Source organism: Oncorhynchus masou, chromosome 23, assembly GCF_036934945.1.
Source record: "Oncorhynchus masou masou isolate Uvic2021 chromosome 23, UVic_Omas_1.1, whole genome shotgun sequence".
Lineage (NCBI taxonomy): Eukaryota > Metazoa > Chordata > Actinopteri > Salmoniformes > Salmonidae > Oncorhynchus > Oncorhynchus masou.
In genome coordinates this window covers 61,333,197-61,347,611 of record NC_088234.1, presented here as the reverse complement: position 1 = coordinate 61,347,611, position 14,415 = coordinate 61,333,197, and the positions used below count along the sequence as shown (strand labels likewise).

General features: G+C 40.6%; 1 protein-coding gene across 1 annotated transcript; it reads left to right on the top strand.

Annotated features, from left to right (window-relative positions):
* Window positions 1-389: 389 nt before the first annotated feature.
* Window positions 390-13,753, top strand: LOC135511154 (eukaryotic translation initiation factor 4E-binding protein 2-like). The gene is made up of 3 exons (XM_064932741.1): window positions 390-726; window positions 10,226-10,411; window positions 11,569-13,753. The coding sequence occupies exons 1-3, from the start codon at window positions 588-590 to the stop codon at window positions 11,598-11,600; spliced, it is 357 nt and encodes a 118-aa protein (XP_064788813.1). The 5' UTR covers window positions 390-587; the 3' UTR covers window positions 11,601-13,753.
* Window positions 13,754-14,415: the final 662 nt, after the last annotated feature.

Sequence of the window (14,415 nt, the reverse complement as noted above, 5' to 3'; positions counted from 1 at the left end):
ATATGCTAGCAAGAGGTTGTATAGCAACAGCATCAACTTCTGATAGACAGGCGAAGCGCTAGTATGCTCAACTGAAAGGTTACCGTTCGTTTACAGTACACTAAAATTGACTTGTACTATATAATCATTAAGTATACAGTATGTTAGTATGGGTATTCGAACACAGCTAAAGACTGTAAAAATAGTTCGTTGTCCCAGCAGGCGACAAGCTTAGGTCTGCTTAAACCCAGAAACGCATAGAGATATTTTTGACATATTTCGGAGTAACCATCTCGCTTTGCCTCTTCCTCTGTTTGAAAACTGTGATTATTCTTTATCGTTTGTCATTGCATAATAGCTCCACCAGGCGACAGCGGGGCTACTCTTCCACGACGTCATATCCGGTCTCCTTGTATTGTTGTTCTTCCTGCCTGGCGGAGGGACTGGGGCTGTGCTGACGGCTGGGAGGACGAGAGGAGCCACAAGAAAGACTTGGGAAGAGATAAGAGAGAAAGAGAAAAGGCCGTGGGTTACACCGTCCGTCGGGTTAGGTATCAACCACCTACAGATTACAACACCGTCTGACCAGTCACTAAACCGGGGGTGAAATGTCGTCGTCTACCAGTCGTCAGTTTAGCGAGAGCAGGGTCATTCCGACCAGGACGGTGTTGATCAACGATACAACGCAGCTACCTCATGACTATTGCACCACCCCAGGAGGCACTTTATTTTCGACCACTCCGGGAGGTAAAACCAACACTAATTTATAAATTGCATATTATTGCCCCTGCCGTGGCAATGTGATTGGTTAGTGTTCAACAGCAGTGATTCTGAATCATGGTGGCTGCCTACATAACAATGCAATAGATTAATTTTATTGTAGAGGAGGCTGGTGGGAGGAGCTATAGGAGGACGTGCTCATTGTAATAGCTGGAATGGAAGTCATCAAATATATATTCCATTCAAAACGAATGTATTTATATAGGCCTTCTTACATCAGCTGATATATCAAAGTGCTGTACAGAAACTCAGCCTAAAACTCCAAACAGCAAGCAATGCAGGTGTAGAAGCACCTGCATTCCTGCCATTACATTGAGCCCACCCTCCTAAAGCGCATCCCACCAGTCGCCTCTGATTTATTGATTTATGCTCTATTTAGTCATTTTCAATAATTAGTCATGTTTTGAGCTAGTCTCTATTAAAAATAGACATGTCCATTTTATATATTATATAATAATTAACAGATTGCATTTTGCTCCCCTGTCGCCTACTGGTTTTGCCTACTGGAAAGATGTGCTTCCCTCCTGCGCGCCACTGTTTTGGTTCAGTGCAGTTAGAAAGCAGTAGTTGCACCACTGATATTTAAAACGAAAAGGCACCTGCAAAATAAAATATTGTATCTATTAGGTTGTGCTGTATCATTGTTTCATGTCCGATGCACTCCGAATGTTGTCATTTCACCTTGCCTGTAAGAATCACAATGATTACGGGCATGTATGATTAGGCTTTGCTGTATCACAGCCTCTGGGAGAATTTTTAAAAAGGATCGGACCCTTTTTTTTCAATTTTCGTCAGAAATGACATACCCAAATTTAACAGTCTGTAGCTCAGGACCTGAAGCAAGGATATGCATATTCTTGATACCATTTGAAAGGAAACACTTTGAAGTTTTTGGAAATGTGTTTAATATAGGAAAATGTAGCACATTAGATCTGGTAAAAGATAATACAAACAAAAAAAGTTTTTTGTTTTGTTTGTACCATCATCTTTGAAATGCAAGAGAAAGGCCATAATGTATTATTCCAGCCCAGGCGCAATTTAGATTTTGTCCACTAGATGACAGTGTATGTACAAAGTTGTAGACCGATTCAATGAACCATTGCATATCTGTTCAAAATGTTGCATCAAGGCTGCCAAAATGTGTCTAATTGGTTTATTAATACATTTTAAAGTTCAAAATTGTGCACTCTCCTCAAGATTCCAAGAACACAGGATGAGATGTTACTATCCTTTGTGCAAGCACTTCCAAGAGTTAATGAACAGTGAGCGTGGTGAAATTTGGGGAGCGCATCGTCAGTAGTGTACCTCTGGTTCCTAGGGTGTTTCGGCCTTTCACACTATACACCCTCCCCAAAGGCGGCCAGCGACAGGGTGATCAATCCTACGATTGCGTCCCATTCCCAATTAGTCATAGGAGTTGCCTTGTTGTTGATAGCCAACATCCCATGGGACTATGCATGGCAGGGGCGTCCTCCTCCCTGAGTCAAGCATTGTTGACCGCATACCTCCTGGCCGTCTCACTTCGGGGCCCAGCTGGGGTCTTTCCTCTTCATCCAGAGCCACTGACTGCTGCCTTCTGCCGCCTCTGATACAGCTTTGATTGCCGAACGCTGGCTCTGGCCCTTAATTCCCAGGTCTCTAAGCAGTCTGGTTGTAGATGTTGCCACAAAACCTCTGCAGCCCACCTCCACTGGTCGGACTTCTGTGTTCCAGCCATGATGCCGTGCTTCGGCAGCTAGATCAGCATAGCGCAGATGTTTTTGCTCATAAGCCTCATCTACTGAGTTTTCCCAGGGTACTGTGAGCTCAATGATGAAGACCTTATTGAGTGAACGGGACCAGAGCACCATGTCAGGTCTTAGGGTGGTGGTTGCGATCTCCGGAGGAAACGCACGTTTCCAGCCAATGTCAGCTAGCATTTTCCAGTCGCGGGCCAAGCGCAGCTGGTCTCGCTCTAATGGTGTAGAGCCGCTCTTCGGTGGTTTAGCCCCTTCGCGGACAAAGTTTGTCCGTAAGGAGTGTGATGCTGCTGTGGGTGGTAGGGAGTTGGTGGCAGCTCGATTGTCCTCCAGGGCGGACGCAAGGTTTTTAAGGACTTGGTTGTGACGCCAAGTGTAGCGTCCTTGGGTGAGGCTTGTTTTACACCCTGTGAGAATGTGCCTGAGGTTGGCTGGCATGGACCTCTGGCTGTCTCATCCAGTGGGTTTTGAGGAAGAAGTGAGGACTATGCACTTGAGATCTCCCACTGACCCAGAGTAGCCTTCCATCAGCCTACCAAAGGTTGCACCTTTGTAGAAAACTGCATATCTGGTAGCTTGGAAGTAGATACTGATAAATAATCAGTAGGCCTAATGTTACATGATTAAATCTGTGAAATAATTTGTCCCCCAAGCTCTTCACAGGCATTTAACACCATTCTACATTTTTTACATCTATTTTCCCAACATCAATCACTTAAGTCACATTGTTAAAATGTTTTAATTCAGTTACAAAAGTAACAGTCCATGGCTGAGCCCTATATGTGAGTGCACTGTGGCTGCTTTGTGGTTAAAACAAAATATGTATAAGTACTGAAAAGCTTGGTTCTGGTGACTTTTTAAAAGGAAAAAACTCAAATATAAATAATATTTCCACCCCCAGAAATGAGCTCAATAACGTATTGTTAAAATTATTATAGAATACAGGATGCAATTTCTTTCTGAAATAAGACATTTATCTTGACAAAATTAAGAGGGGAACATGTGACTGAACATGAATTAGAGCCATCAAAATCATGTTCATCACAAAAGGAGGGCATTGGAAATCTCTTTCCAGGTTCTTACAAAAGCCTAGGTCTTCATCAGGCATCCATATATAGGTGGGAGGTAAAAGGTCCTATATATAGGGGCTGTACTCAGTGACATCCCTTCCAGGAGGTAAAAAATGTATAACAGTTGTTCACAATATTAACATTCAATGTATTAAAATATATGATCATACACAAGGAATGGGATCAATATTTACAGTAATATACATACAATATTCAATTAGGATCAAATAAAAACTATAATTTGGACATTTTGAAACTAGAAAAACGGTTTCAAGTCAAACTCCTTGTTAAGGCCAAGAGGAGGGTGTGCTAAGCTTGTGGATCCAGAAAGAATCCCTTTGAAGAAGTTTCCTCTCAATGTCCCCGCCCCTGCGTGACATCTTTGCCATTTCTTTTCCAATGTATCTCAGAGAACTAATAAGATGTCCAGCTTGTATGAACAACAACCGGATTGTTTGTCTCACCTGCCCGTATATTGCTGCGGTGCTCAGTGATCTGTGTCTTAAGGCTTCTATGGGTTTTCCGTATGTAAGACAGACCACAAGGACATTTCAACATGTAAATAACATTGGTGGACATGTAGATAATCAGGCCTTTGATATTAAATCTTTGTCCTGTGCGGGGTGGGTAAATCAGTTACATTTGTAAGTGAGGCTGCGTTGAGCACATTGGCCACACTTGTAATTACCCTCCGAAACCTTGTCCAAGCAAGTTTCCCCTTTCTCTGGTGGGTAATCAGATTTAACCACAATGTCTCTCATGTTTGGTTTTTAAAAGACCATACGTGAGGGATAAATAAAAAAAATGGGTTTCAGTCAAAGCTGTCAAGGTAAAGTGTGACTACTTTGTAGAATCTCAAATATAAAATATATTTTGATTTGTTTAACACTTTTTTGCTTACTACATTATTCCATGTGTTTTTTCATAGTTTTGATGTCTTCACTATTATTCTACAACGTAGAAAATAGTAAAAATAAAGAAAAACCCTGGAATGAATAGGGTGTGTCCACACTTTTGACTTGTACTGTATATATATGGAGCAATTTAGCAAGTACGATTTGTTATCTGTAATGGTTATGATAAATTAGGGATTGTTGTGCACCATTGGTGTATAGATAGATACTGTATATTGCAACAACAACAAAAATCTGGCATTGTGTTTTTAAAAGGTTTCATTTATTTGCGTACTGGAGTTCAATATCATTTATTGTGGTAGAACTTAAGTAGAATAGTTGTGTTCTATTCATAAATACGGATTCCCCCTGTGTAGGATTGCAGGAAATTCTGAAAAATTAAAAATAATAATTGTACACCACCACTTTGACAGTCAGGCGCCCATGCCAAGGCAGTGTTGTGCATAACATACGTCATCTTTTGTTTAAAATGGGTCTTTAAATGTATATAGAGCTAAACCGGTTTATGCTCTTGCCCTTTGTATTCACAGATGTATGCGTTTGTGTATTTGTGTTCTGTGACTCATCAACCATTGTAATGATGACAGGACGAAATGTGCAAAACAAGAAAACATATTAATGAAATTTGACCTTGATTGGCCTGTATTTGTACTGCTACACAGTGCTACACTATTGCATGTTGATTGACGGTAAATTGAAGAAAACAACAATGACTGTTATAGATGTGATATAATCAACATATTAGAGGTTGACCAATTATGATTTCTCAACTCCGATACCGATTATTGGAGGACCAAAAAAAGCAGATACCGGTTAATCGGCCGATTTAAAAAAATAAAAAAATAATAATAAATAAAATAAAAAATAATAATAATAAATAAATACAAATGTATTTGTAATAATGACAATTACAACAATACTGAATGAACACTTATTTTAACTTAATATAATACGTCAATGAAATCCATTTAGCCTCAAATAAATAATGAAACATGTTCAAGTTGGTTTAAATAATACAAAAGTGTTGGAGAACAAAGTAAAAGTGCAATATGTGCCATGTAAGAAAGCTAACATTTAAATTCCTTGCTCAGAACATGAGAACATATGAAAGCTGGTGGTTCCTTTTAACATGAGTCTTCAATATTCCCAGGTAAGAAGTTTTAGGTTGTAGTTTATTATAGGAATTACAAGACTATATGTCTCTCTACCATTTGTATTTCATTAACCTTTGACTATTGGATGTTCTTATAGGCACTTTAGTATCGCCAGTGTAACAGTATAGCTTCCGTCCTTCTCCTCGCTCCTACCTGGGCTCGAACCAGGAACACATCGACAACAGCAACCCTCGAAGCAGCGTTACCCATGCAGAGCAAGGGAAACAACCACTCCAAGTCTCAGAGCGAGTGACATTTGAAACGCTATAAGCACGCACCCCGCTAACTAGCTAGCCATTTCACATCGGTTACACCAGCCTAATCTCGGGAGTTGATAGGCTTGAAGTCATAAACAGCACCGTGCTTCCGAAGATTTGCTGGCAAACGCACGAAAGTGCTGTTTGAATGAATGCTTACGAGCATGCTGCTGCCTACCACCGCTCAGTCAGACTGCTCTATCAAATCAGACTTAGTTATAACATGATAACACACAGAAATACGAGCCTTAGGTCATTAATATGGCGAAACTATCATCTCGAAAACAAGCCGTTTATTCTTTCCGTGAAATACGGAACCGTTCCATATTTTATCTAACGGGTGGCATCCATAAGTCTAAATATTCCTGTTACATTGCACAACCTTCAATGTTATGTCATAATTACGTTAAATTCTGTCAAATTAGGCGGCCCAAACTGTTGCATATACACTGACTCTGCGTGCAATGAATGCAAGAGAAGTGACACAATTTTACCTGGTTAATATTGCCTGTTAACCTGGATTTATTTTATCTAAATATGCAGGTTTAAAAATATATACTTCTGTGTATTGATTTTAAGAAAGGCATTGATGTTTATGGTTAGGGTACACATTGGAGCAACGATACGCACCGCATCGATTATCGATTATATGCAACGCAGGACACGCTAGATAAACTAGTAATATCATCAACCATGTGTAGTTAAATAGTGATTATGATTGATTGATTGATTGTTTTTTATAAGATAAGCTTAATGCTAGCTAGCAACTTACCTTGGCTTACTGCATTCGCGTAACAGGCAGTCTAATTCCGGCGTCGACAGAGATGGCCGCCTCGCTTCGCGTTCCTGGAAACTCTGCAGTTTTTTGTTTTTTTACCCCAGGTCATCTTAGGTTTCATTACATACAGTCGAGAAGAACTACTGAATATAAGAGCAGCGTCAACTCACCATCAGTACGACCAAGAATATGACTTTCCCGGAGCGGATCCTGTGTTCTGCCTTCCACCCAGGACAACGGAATGGATCCCAGCCTGCGACCCAAAACAACGACGCCGTAAAAGAGGCAAATGAAGCGGTCTTCTGGTCAGGCTCCGGAGACGGGCACATCGCGCGCCACTCCCTAGCATTCTACTCGCCAATGTCCAGTCTCTTGACAACAAGGTTGATGAAATCCGAGCAAGGGTAGCATTCCAGAGGGACATCAGGGACTGTAAAGTTCTTTGCTTCACGGAAACATGGCTCCATGGTGAGACGCTATCGGAGTCGGTGCAGCCAGCTGGTTTCTCCACGCATCGCGCCGACAGAAACAAACATCTTTCTGGGAAGAAGAGGGGCGGGGGCGTATGCTTTATGGTTAACGAGACGTGGTGTGGTCACAACAACATACAGGAACTCAAGTCCTTCTGTTCACCTGATTTAGAATTCCTCACAATCAAATGTCGACCGCAATTATCTACCAAGGGAATTCTCTTCGATTATAATCCCAGCCGTATATATTCCCCCCCAAGCAGACACATCGATGGCTCTGAACGAACTTTATTTGACTCTTTGCAAACTGGAATCCACATATCCTGAGGCTGCATTCATTGTAGCTGGGGATTTTAACAAGGCTAATCTGAAAACAAGACTCCCTAAAATGTATCAGCATATCGATTGCACAACCAGGGCTGGTAAAACCTTGGATCATTGCTATTCTAACTTCCGCGATGCATATAAGGCCCTGCCCCGCCCTCCTTTCGGAAAAGCTGACCACGACTCCATTTTTGTTTCTCCCTGCCTACAGACAAAAGCTAAAACAAGAAGCTCCAACGCTGAGGTTTGTTCAACGCTGGTCCGACCAAGCTGATTCCACACTCCAAGACTGCTTCCATCACGTGGACTGGGATATGTTTCGTATTGCGTCAAACAACAACATTGATGAATACGCTGATTCGGTGAGCGAGTTCATTAGAACGTGCGTTGAAGATGTCGTTCCCATAGCAACGATTAAAACATTCCCAAACCAGAAACCGTGGATTGATGGCAGCATTTGCGTGAAACTGAAAGTGCGAACCACTGCTTTTAATTAGGGCATGGTGACCGGAAACATGACCGAATACAAACAGTGTAGCTATTCCCTCCACAAGGCAATCAAACAAGCTAAGCGTCAGTATAGAGACAAAGTAGAATCGCAATTTAACGACTCAGACACAAGAGGTATGTGGCAGGGTCTACAGTCAATCACGGATTACAAAAAGAAAACCAGCCCAGTCACGGACCAGGATGCCTTGCTCCCAGGCAGACTAAATAACTTTTTTGCCCACTTTGAGGACAATACAGTGCCACTGACACGGCCCGCAACCAAAACATGCGGACTCTCCTTCACTGCAGACGAGGTGAGTAAAATATTTAAAAACATTTAGACAATGCAATCTCAACCACACTGCACACTGCCCTAACCCATCTGGACAAGAGGAATACCTATGTGAGAATGCTGTTCATCGACTACAGCTCAGCATTTAACACCATAGTACCCTCCAAACTCGTCATCAAGCTCGAGACCCTGGGTCTCGACCCCGCCCTGTGCAACTGGGTACTGGACTTCCTGACGGGCCACCCCCAGGTGGTGAGGGTAGGTAACAACATCTCCACCCCACTGATCCTCAACACTGGGGCCCCACAAGGGTGCGTTATGAGCCCTCTCCTGTACTCCCTGTTCACCCACGACTGCATGGCCACGCACGCCTCAAACTCAATCATCAAGTTTGCGGACAACACAACAGTGGTAGGCTTGACTACCAACAACGACGAGACGGCCTACAGGGAGGAGGTGAGGGCCCTCGGAGTGTGGTGTCAGGAAAATAACGTCACACTCAACGTCAACAAAACGAAGGAGATGATTGTGGACTTCAGGAAACAGCAGAGGGAACACCTCCCTATCCACATCGATGGAACAGTAGTGGAGAGGGTAGTAAGTTTTAAGTTCCTCGGCGTACACATCACAGACAAACTGAATTGGTCCACCCACACAGACAGCATCGTGAAGAAGGCGCAGCAGCGCCTCTTCAACCTCAGGAGGCTGAAGAAATTCGGCTTGTCACCAAAAGCACTCACAAACTTCTACAGATGCACAATCGAGAGCATCCTGTCGGGCTGTATCACCGCCTGGTACGACAACTGCTCCGCCCACAACTGTAAGGCTCTCCAGAGGGTAGTGAGGTCTGCACAACGCATCACCGGGGGCAAACTACCTGCCCTCCAGGACACCTACACCACCCGATGTCACAGGAAGGCCATGAAGATCATCAAGGACAACAACCACCCAAGCCACTGCCTGTTCACCCCGCTATCGTCCAGAAGGCGAAGTCAGTACAGGTGCATCAAAGCTGGGACCGAGAGACTGAAAACAGCTTCTATCTCAAGGCCATCAGACTGTTCAACAGCCACCACTAACATTGAGTGGCTGCTGCCAACACACTGACTCAACTCCAGCCACTTTAATAATGGGAATTGATGGGAATTGATGTAAAATATATCACTAGCCACTTTAGACAATGCTACTTAATATAATGTTTACATTATTTATTTCATATGTATACGTATATACTGTACTCTATATCATCTACTGCATCTTTATGTAATACATGTATCACTAGCCACTTTAAACTATGCCACTTTGTTTACATACTCATCTCATATGTATATACTGTACTCGATACCATCTACTGCATCTTGCCTATGCCGCTCTGTACCATCACTCATTCATATATCTTTATGTACATATTCTTTATCCCTTTACACTTATGTGTATAAGGTAGTAGTTTTGGAATTGTTAGCTAGATTACTCGTTGGTTATTACTGCATTGTCGGAACTAGAAGCACAAGCATTTCGCTACACTCGCATTAACATCTGCTAACCATGTGTATGTGACAAATAAAATTAAATCAGGTGGTTCGAGCGTTGGACTAGTTAACTGTAAGGTTGCAAGATTGAATCCCCCGACCTGACAAGGTAAAAGTCTGTCGTTCTGCCCCTGAAAGAGGCAGTTAACCCCCTGTTCCTAGGCCATCATTGAAAATAAGAATGTGTTCTTAACTGACTTGCCTAGTTAAATAAAGGTGTAAAATAAAAACTATTTTTAAAAATCGGCCAAATTGGTGTCCAAAAATACCGATTTCCGGTTGTTATGATAACTTGAAATCGGCCCTAATTAATCGGCAATTCACAACATGGTGTACCAGTTCTCTAAAGCAGGTTTGTAATACATATGTTGTCACCTTATTTCTTTTCAGTCAACGGTTGGAACTAATATGTCAATGATGTTACTAAATAATCACTCTCCTCCATCATAGGGACCCGGATCATCTACGACCGTAAATTCCTGTTGGACAGGCGTAACTCCCCCATCGCCCAGACCCCCCCGGCTCACCTGCCCATCATCCCCGGGGTGACCAGCCTCAACATCCTCACCGAGAACGGGAGGAACGAGGTCAACAACCGCATCAAACCCAACAACAGTCATGGCAAGACAGCCACCGGTCAGTAGGCTACTATTACACAGAGAAGTATTGTTAGAATATATATCGGGCAGGTTTCTCAGACACAGATTAAGCCTAGTCGAACAAAGAAGCAACCAAGAAACTCCATTGAAAGTGCGCTTTAGTCCAGGACTAGGTTCATCTGTTCAGAAAACCGTCCATACATGTACCTCTATGGTGCTGCTACTACTAGTCATTTTAATATTAGAATACCTATCACATTACACATTTAGTAATGACAGGATGCATTTGAAAGTTCACGCATGGTCAAACTTTGGTATGACTTAATTATGTTATCGATCGGAGAGGGGGGAAAAAGGTACATTGATAAGCACACCAATGACGGCATTAATGATACGTAATAAAAGAAAGACAACATTAACGATATGTAATAAAAGAAAGACGACATTAACGATACGTAATAAAAGAAAGACGACATTAACGATACGTAATAAAAGAAAGACGACATTAACGATACGTAATAAAAGAAAGACGACATTAACGATACGTAATAAAAGAAAGACGACATTAACGATACGTAATAAAAGAAAGACGACATTAACGATACGTAATAAAAGAAAGACGACATTAACGATACGTAATAAAAGAAAGACGACATTAACGATACGTAATAAAAGAAAGACGACATTAACGATACGTAATAAAAGAAAGACGACATTAATAAAAGAAAGACGACATTAACGATACGTAATAAAAGAAAGACGACATTAACGATACGTAATAAAAGACAACATTAACGATACGTAATAAAAGAAAGACAACATTAACGATACGTAATAGAAGGATGGCACTTCTTCCAGCCTATTCCACACCATAGCCTCCTGAATTTGCAAGACAATCTTCTTTCATGTTGATTAAAATGTGTGACTCGCCCATGGATTGATGGTCCAGCATTTTCTCAATATTTTGTTGTTCGGCTAGCCATGTGCAACATGTACGGGCAGTTACAAGCCTGCTGGAGGTAGTGCCAACTGCGTGATCAATATCCACCTTCATAACATGGATAAAGCCTGAGCTGGAATGTGGCTGGCTAGCTGTATAGAAACATAAGTAGGTCTAGCTTCCATCGTAGTATAGAGTACAATGCTTTAGAGTACACTGTTGGTGACATTTTATTTGTGTTCTTGTGTTTAAAGGTGAGGACGCTCAGTTCGAGATGGACATCTAACCACCGCTGAGGAACCTCAGCGGAACAACAGAAGAAGGAACTAACCTTGTACCTATGCTGTGCACCAGTGGCTTGGCTTGTAGAAACCAATTTTTGTGAGCCCTCACGTCAATCATGGCAGCCATCTTCTTTAGCTCTTAGTCTCGCCGTTGCTGGGTGTGATGTATGTAAACCATGCGGATAAACTATACCATATAATATGGTGGCTCTGTTTCAATGTCCATGCTAGGATACCACTTAGAATGAAGCAATGTATTTGACATATTTTCCCCTAAGTGGTATAGTAGTGGGATATTGGAATGCAGTCTTCATGTACTGTAGCCAACTCTTCTATCGTTGTCAAGCCATACACAGAGGCGTTGGCTACAGTACAAACCAACTGGGCTACCAGGCTATGGCCAACCCTGAGACCTAATGGGAGACTGCTGGTCTATTCGAACAGGTCTCAGGGTTACAACTGGCATATTTGTATGTACTTCAGCCACACAGCAAGAGAAAGGGTCTGAAACCAAGGTAACCAGAGATATTCTTACCCATTAACTAAATGTAGACGCCCAAGTCAATGCAGTAATCTAAGATGTCCATTCTGTATGTCTGTACTACCAGAGCACACTGTAAACACAGCCTTCTTTACCACTTCAGACTTTTTATAATGGGGCCCAGGAAACTGTGCAACATGTACTACTTCTACTACTTTGTAGAGCAAAGTACCGGCCTTAGAATCTTCAGTCAGAAGGATTGATATAAACAAATAGTTTGGTTTACATTTTCATTTCTTTTTTAAATGACTGAATATGCTCCAAGGTCTCATAGCTGCCTGTTTTGTAGTCCATTAGGTTACCAACAATTAAATTAATATGGACCATGTGACAGATTAGTTTTTTCTTCAGATGAGCTGAGAATTTCATCGTCATTCCAAGCCTTGAATTATCCATCACCAATACAAGTCTGACTTTATGTTGTGTTTTGGTTCTTTCTGGTAAAGGATTTTATGAAGATTGGGCTTTTGGTTTGTGGTGATGATTTGATAGATTTGCAAATGGAAGGAGCAAATTAATTGATAGATTACTTACAATTACTTACAAGACAATAGTTAGGTTTAAACAGTCTGATATTTGCTGCATTTGAATGAACTACATAAACTGTTGAAGAACACAGATTTATTAGAAAATGAGACAGGAAAAAGTTTAAAAACGTGAATCGTTTCCAACAATTTTTCTATGCATTTTATTACATACATTACTTCTATCTTGACATTGAACTTTTTTCAATGTCAAATACCAAATGGACATGAAAGGAAGAGCTGAGACCATTTTTTCATCAGACGTTGATACTGTATTACAGACATCCCTCGTTTAGGTGATAACTACACTTCCACCATCTTTCTTACCTTAATCTCTTCTTCTTCTTTCAGTCTACTGTGCTAAGTGTCTCTACCCCATGCCTTACACATTACATACCAAGATAAAAGGTTGCTACTAAAATGGAGTTCCTTGTCTACTGATTCAAATTACCCTCAACCAGAAAATAGTTATATTTTAAACAGACTTTTATGTTTGTATTTAGCACTTGAAAATAACTATTTTTTTAAATACATTTTTTAAACCCGTTTTTTTTGTTTTGTTATTCAGATCATGGCCATTATTGTTTTGGATGATCATACTGTTACCACAACTAAAACTGTCAGCAATTAAACCACATTTTTATTCCATCTCTAGGTCCTCTCTTATTCAGGTTATATATTTTAAAAAATGATTATATATTAAATGCAATCATTGGATTTGATTGAAGGAGAGAAACTGTTATTTGGCTTTCTGAGAAATTATAAAATCCCAGTCTATTATTGTGGAAAATGTTTATGTGTTAAACATACAGAGCAATTGTATCCATTTTGAATTGCACATGTTTCTGTTGGATTAGGATTGTAACTCTTTGTTTTGAAGTAGGCCCTTAGCAATTGTTTTATGGGAAACCAGCTTGCGGCCAGTTTGGTTCTACATGGAGGGATTTTTACATTGTATTTTTTTTGTAAAAAAAAGATTTGAAAGAAGAAACCTAACTTCTGTTCCGATTTGAAATAACTTTATTTTCAGAGAAATGCCAATGCCATTGGACACTGTTACAGCAAGATCAATAAAGTTCCTTGAAGATTATGCTGTTGTTCTCTATTTTGTCTTCAAACAGTTGCATGGTTGAAAATCACACGTGGTTGTACATGGTTGAAATCACACGTGGTTGTACATGGTTGAAATCACACGTGGTTGTACATGGTTGAAATCACAATGATAACAAAGGAAGATTAATTTATTGCCCAATGTACATGACTGTCCAACAATGTCTCTTCTGCTTTATCCCATAAATACAGTGCCTTGCAAGAGTATTTAGATCTCTTGAACTTATTTACATTTTCTTGTGTTATAAAGTAGGAATAAAATGGATTAAATTGTATTTTTTTGTCAACAATTACACAAAATACTCTAATGTAAAAGTGGAAGAATTATGTATATATATATTTAATATTGATAAATTAAATAACAAAAAAATGTGTTGTGGCATACAGCTCCTGAGTCAATACATGTTAAACTCCTTTGGCAGTGATTAAAGCTGTGATTCATCTTGAGTAAGTCTAAGAGCTTTCCACACCTGGATTGTGCAATATTAGCCCATTTTATTTTCATAATTTTTCAAGCACTGTCAAGATGTTGGGGATCATGTCTAGACAGCAATTTTGGATCCTTGCTATAGATTTTCAAGCAGATTTAAGTCAAAACTGTAATTTGGCCACTCAGGAACATTCACTGTGTTCTTGGTAAGC

What these genes read in the sequence shown, in the direction of transcription:
- LOC135511154 (XM_064932741.1), top strand. Translation starts at nt 588, where the DNA reads ATGTCGTCGTCTACCAGTCGTCAGTTTAGCGAGAGCAGGGTCATTCCG. An exon ending in ATTTTCGACCACTCCGGGAG is followed by an intron (nt 727 to 10,225) that starts GTAAAACCAACA and finishes CCTCCATCATAG; the next exon opens with GGACCCGGATCATCTACGAC. An exon ending in TCATGGCAAGACAGCCACCG is followed by an intron (nt 10,412 to 11,568) that starts GTCAGTAGGCTA and finishes TTGTGTTTAAAG; the next exon opens with GTGAGGACGCTCAGTTCGAG.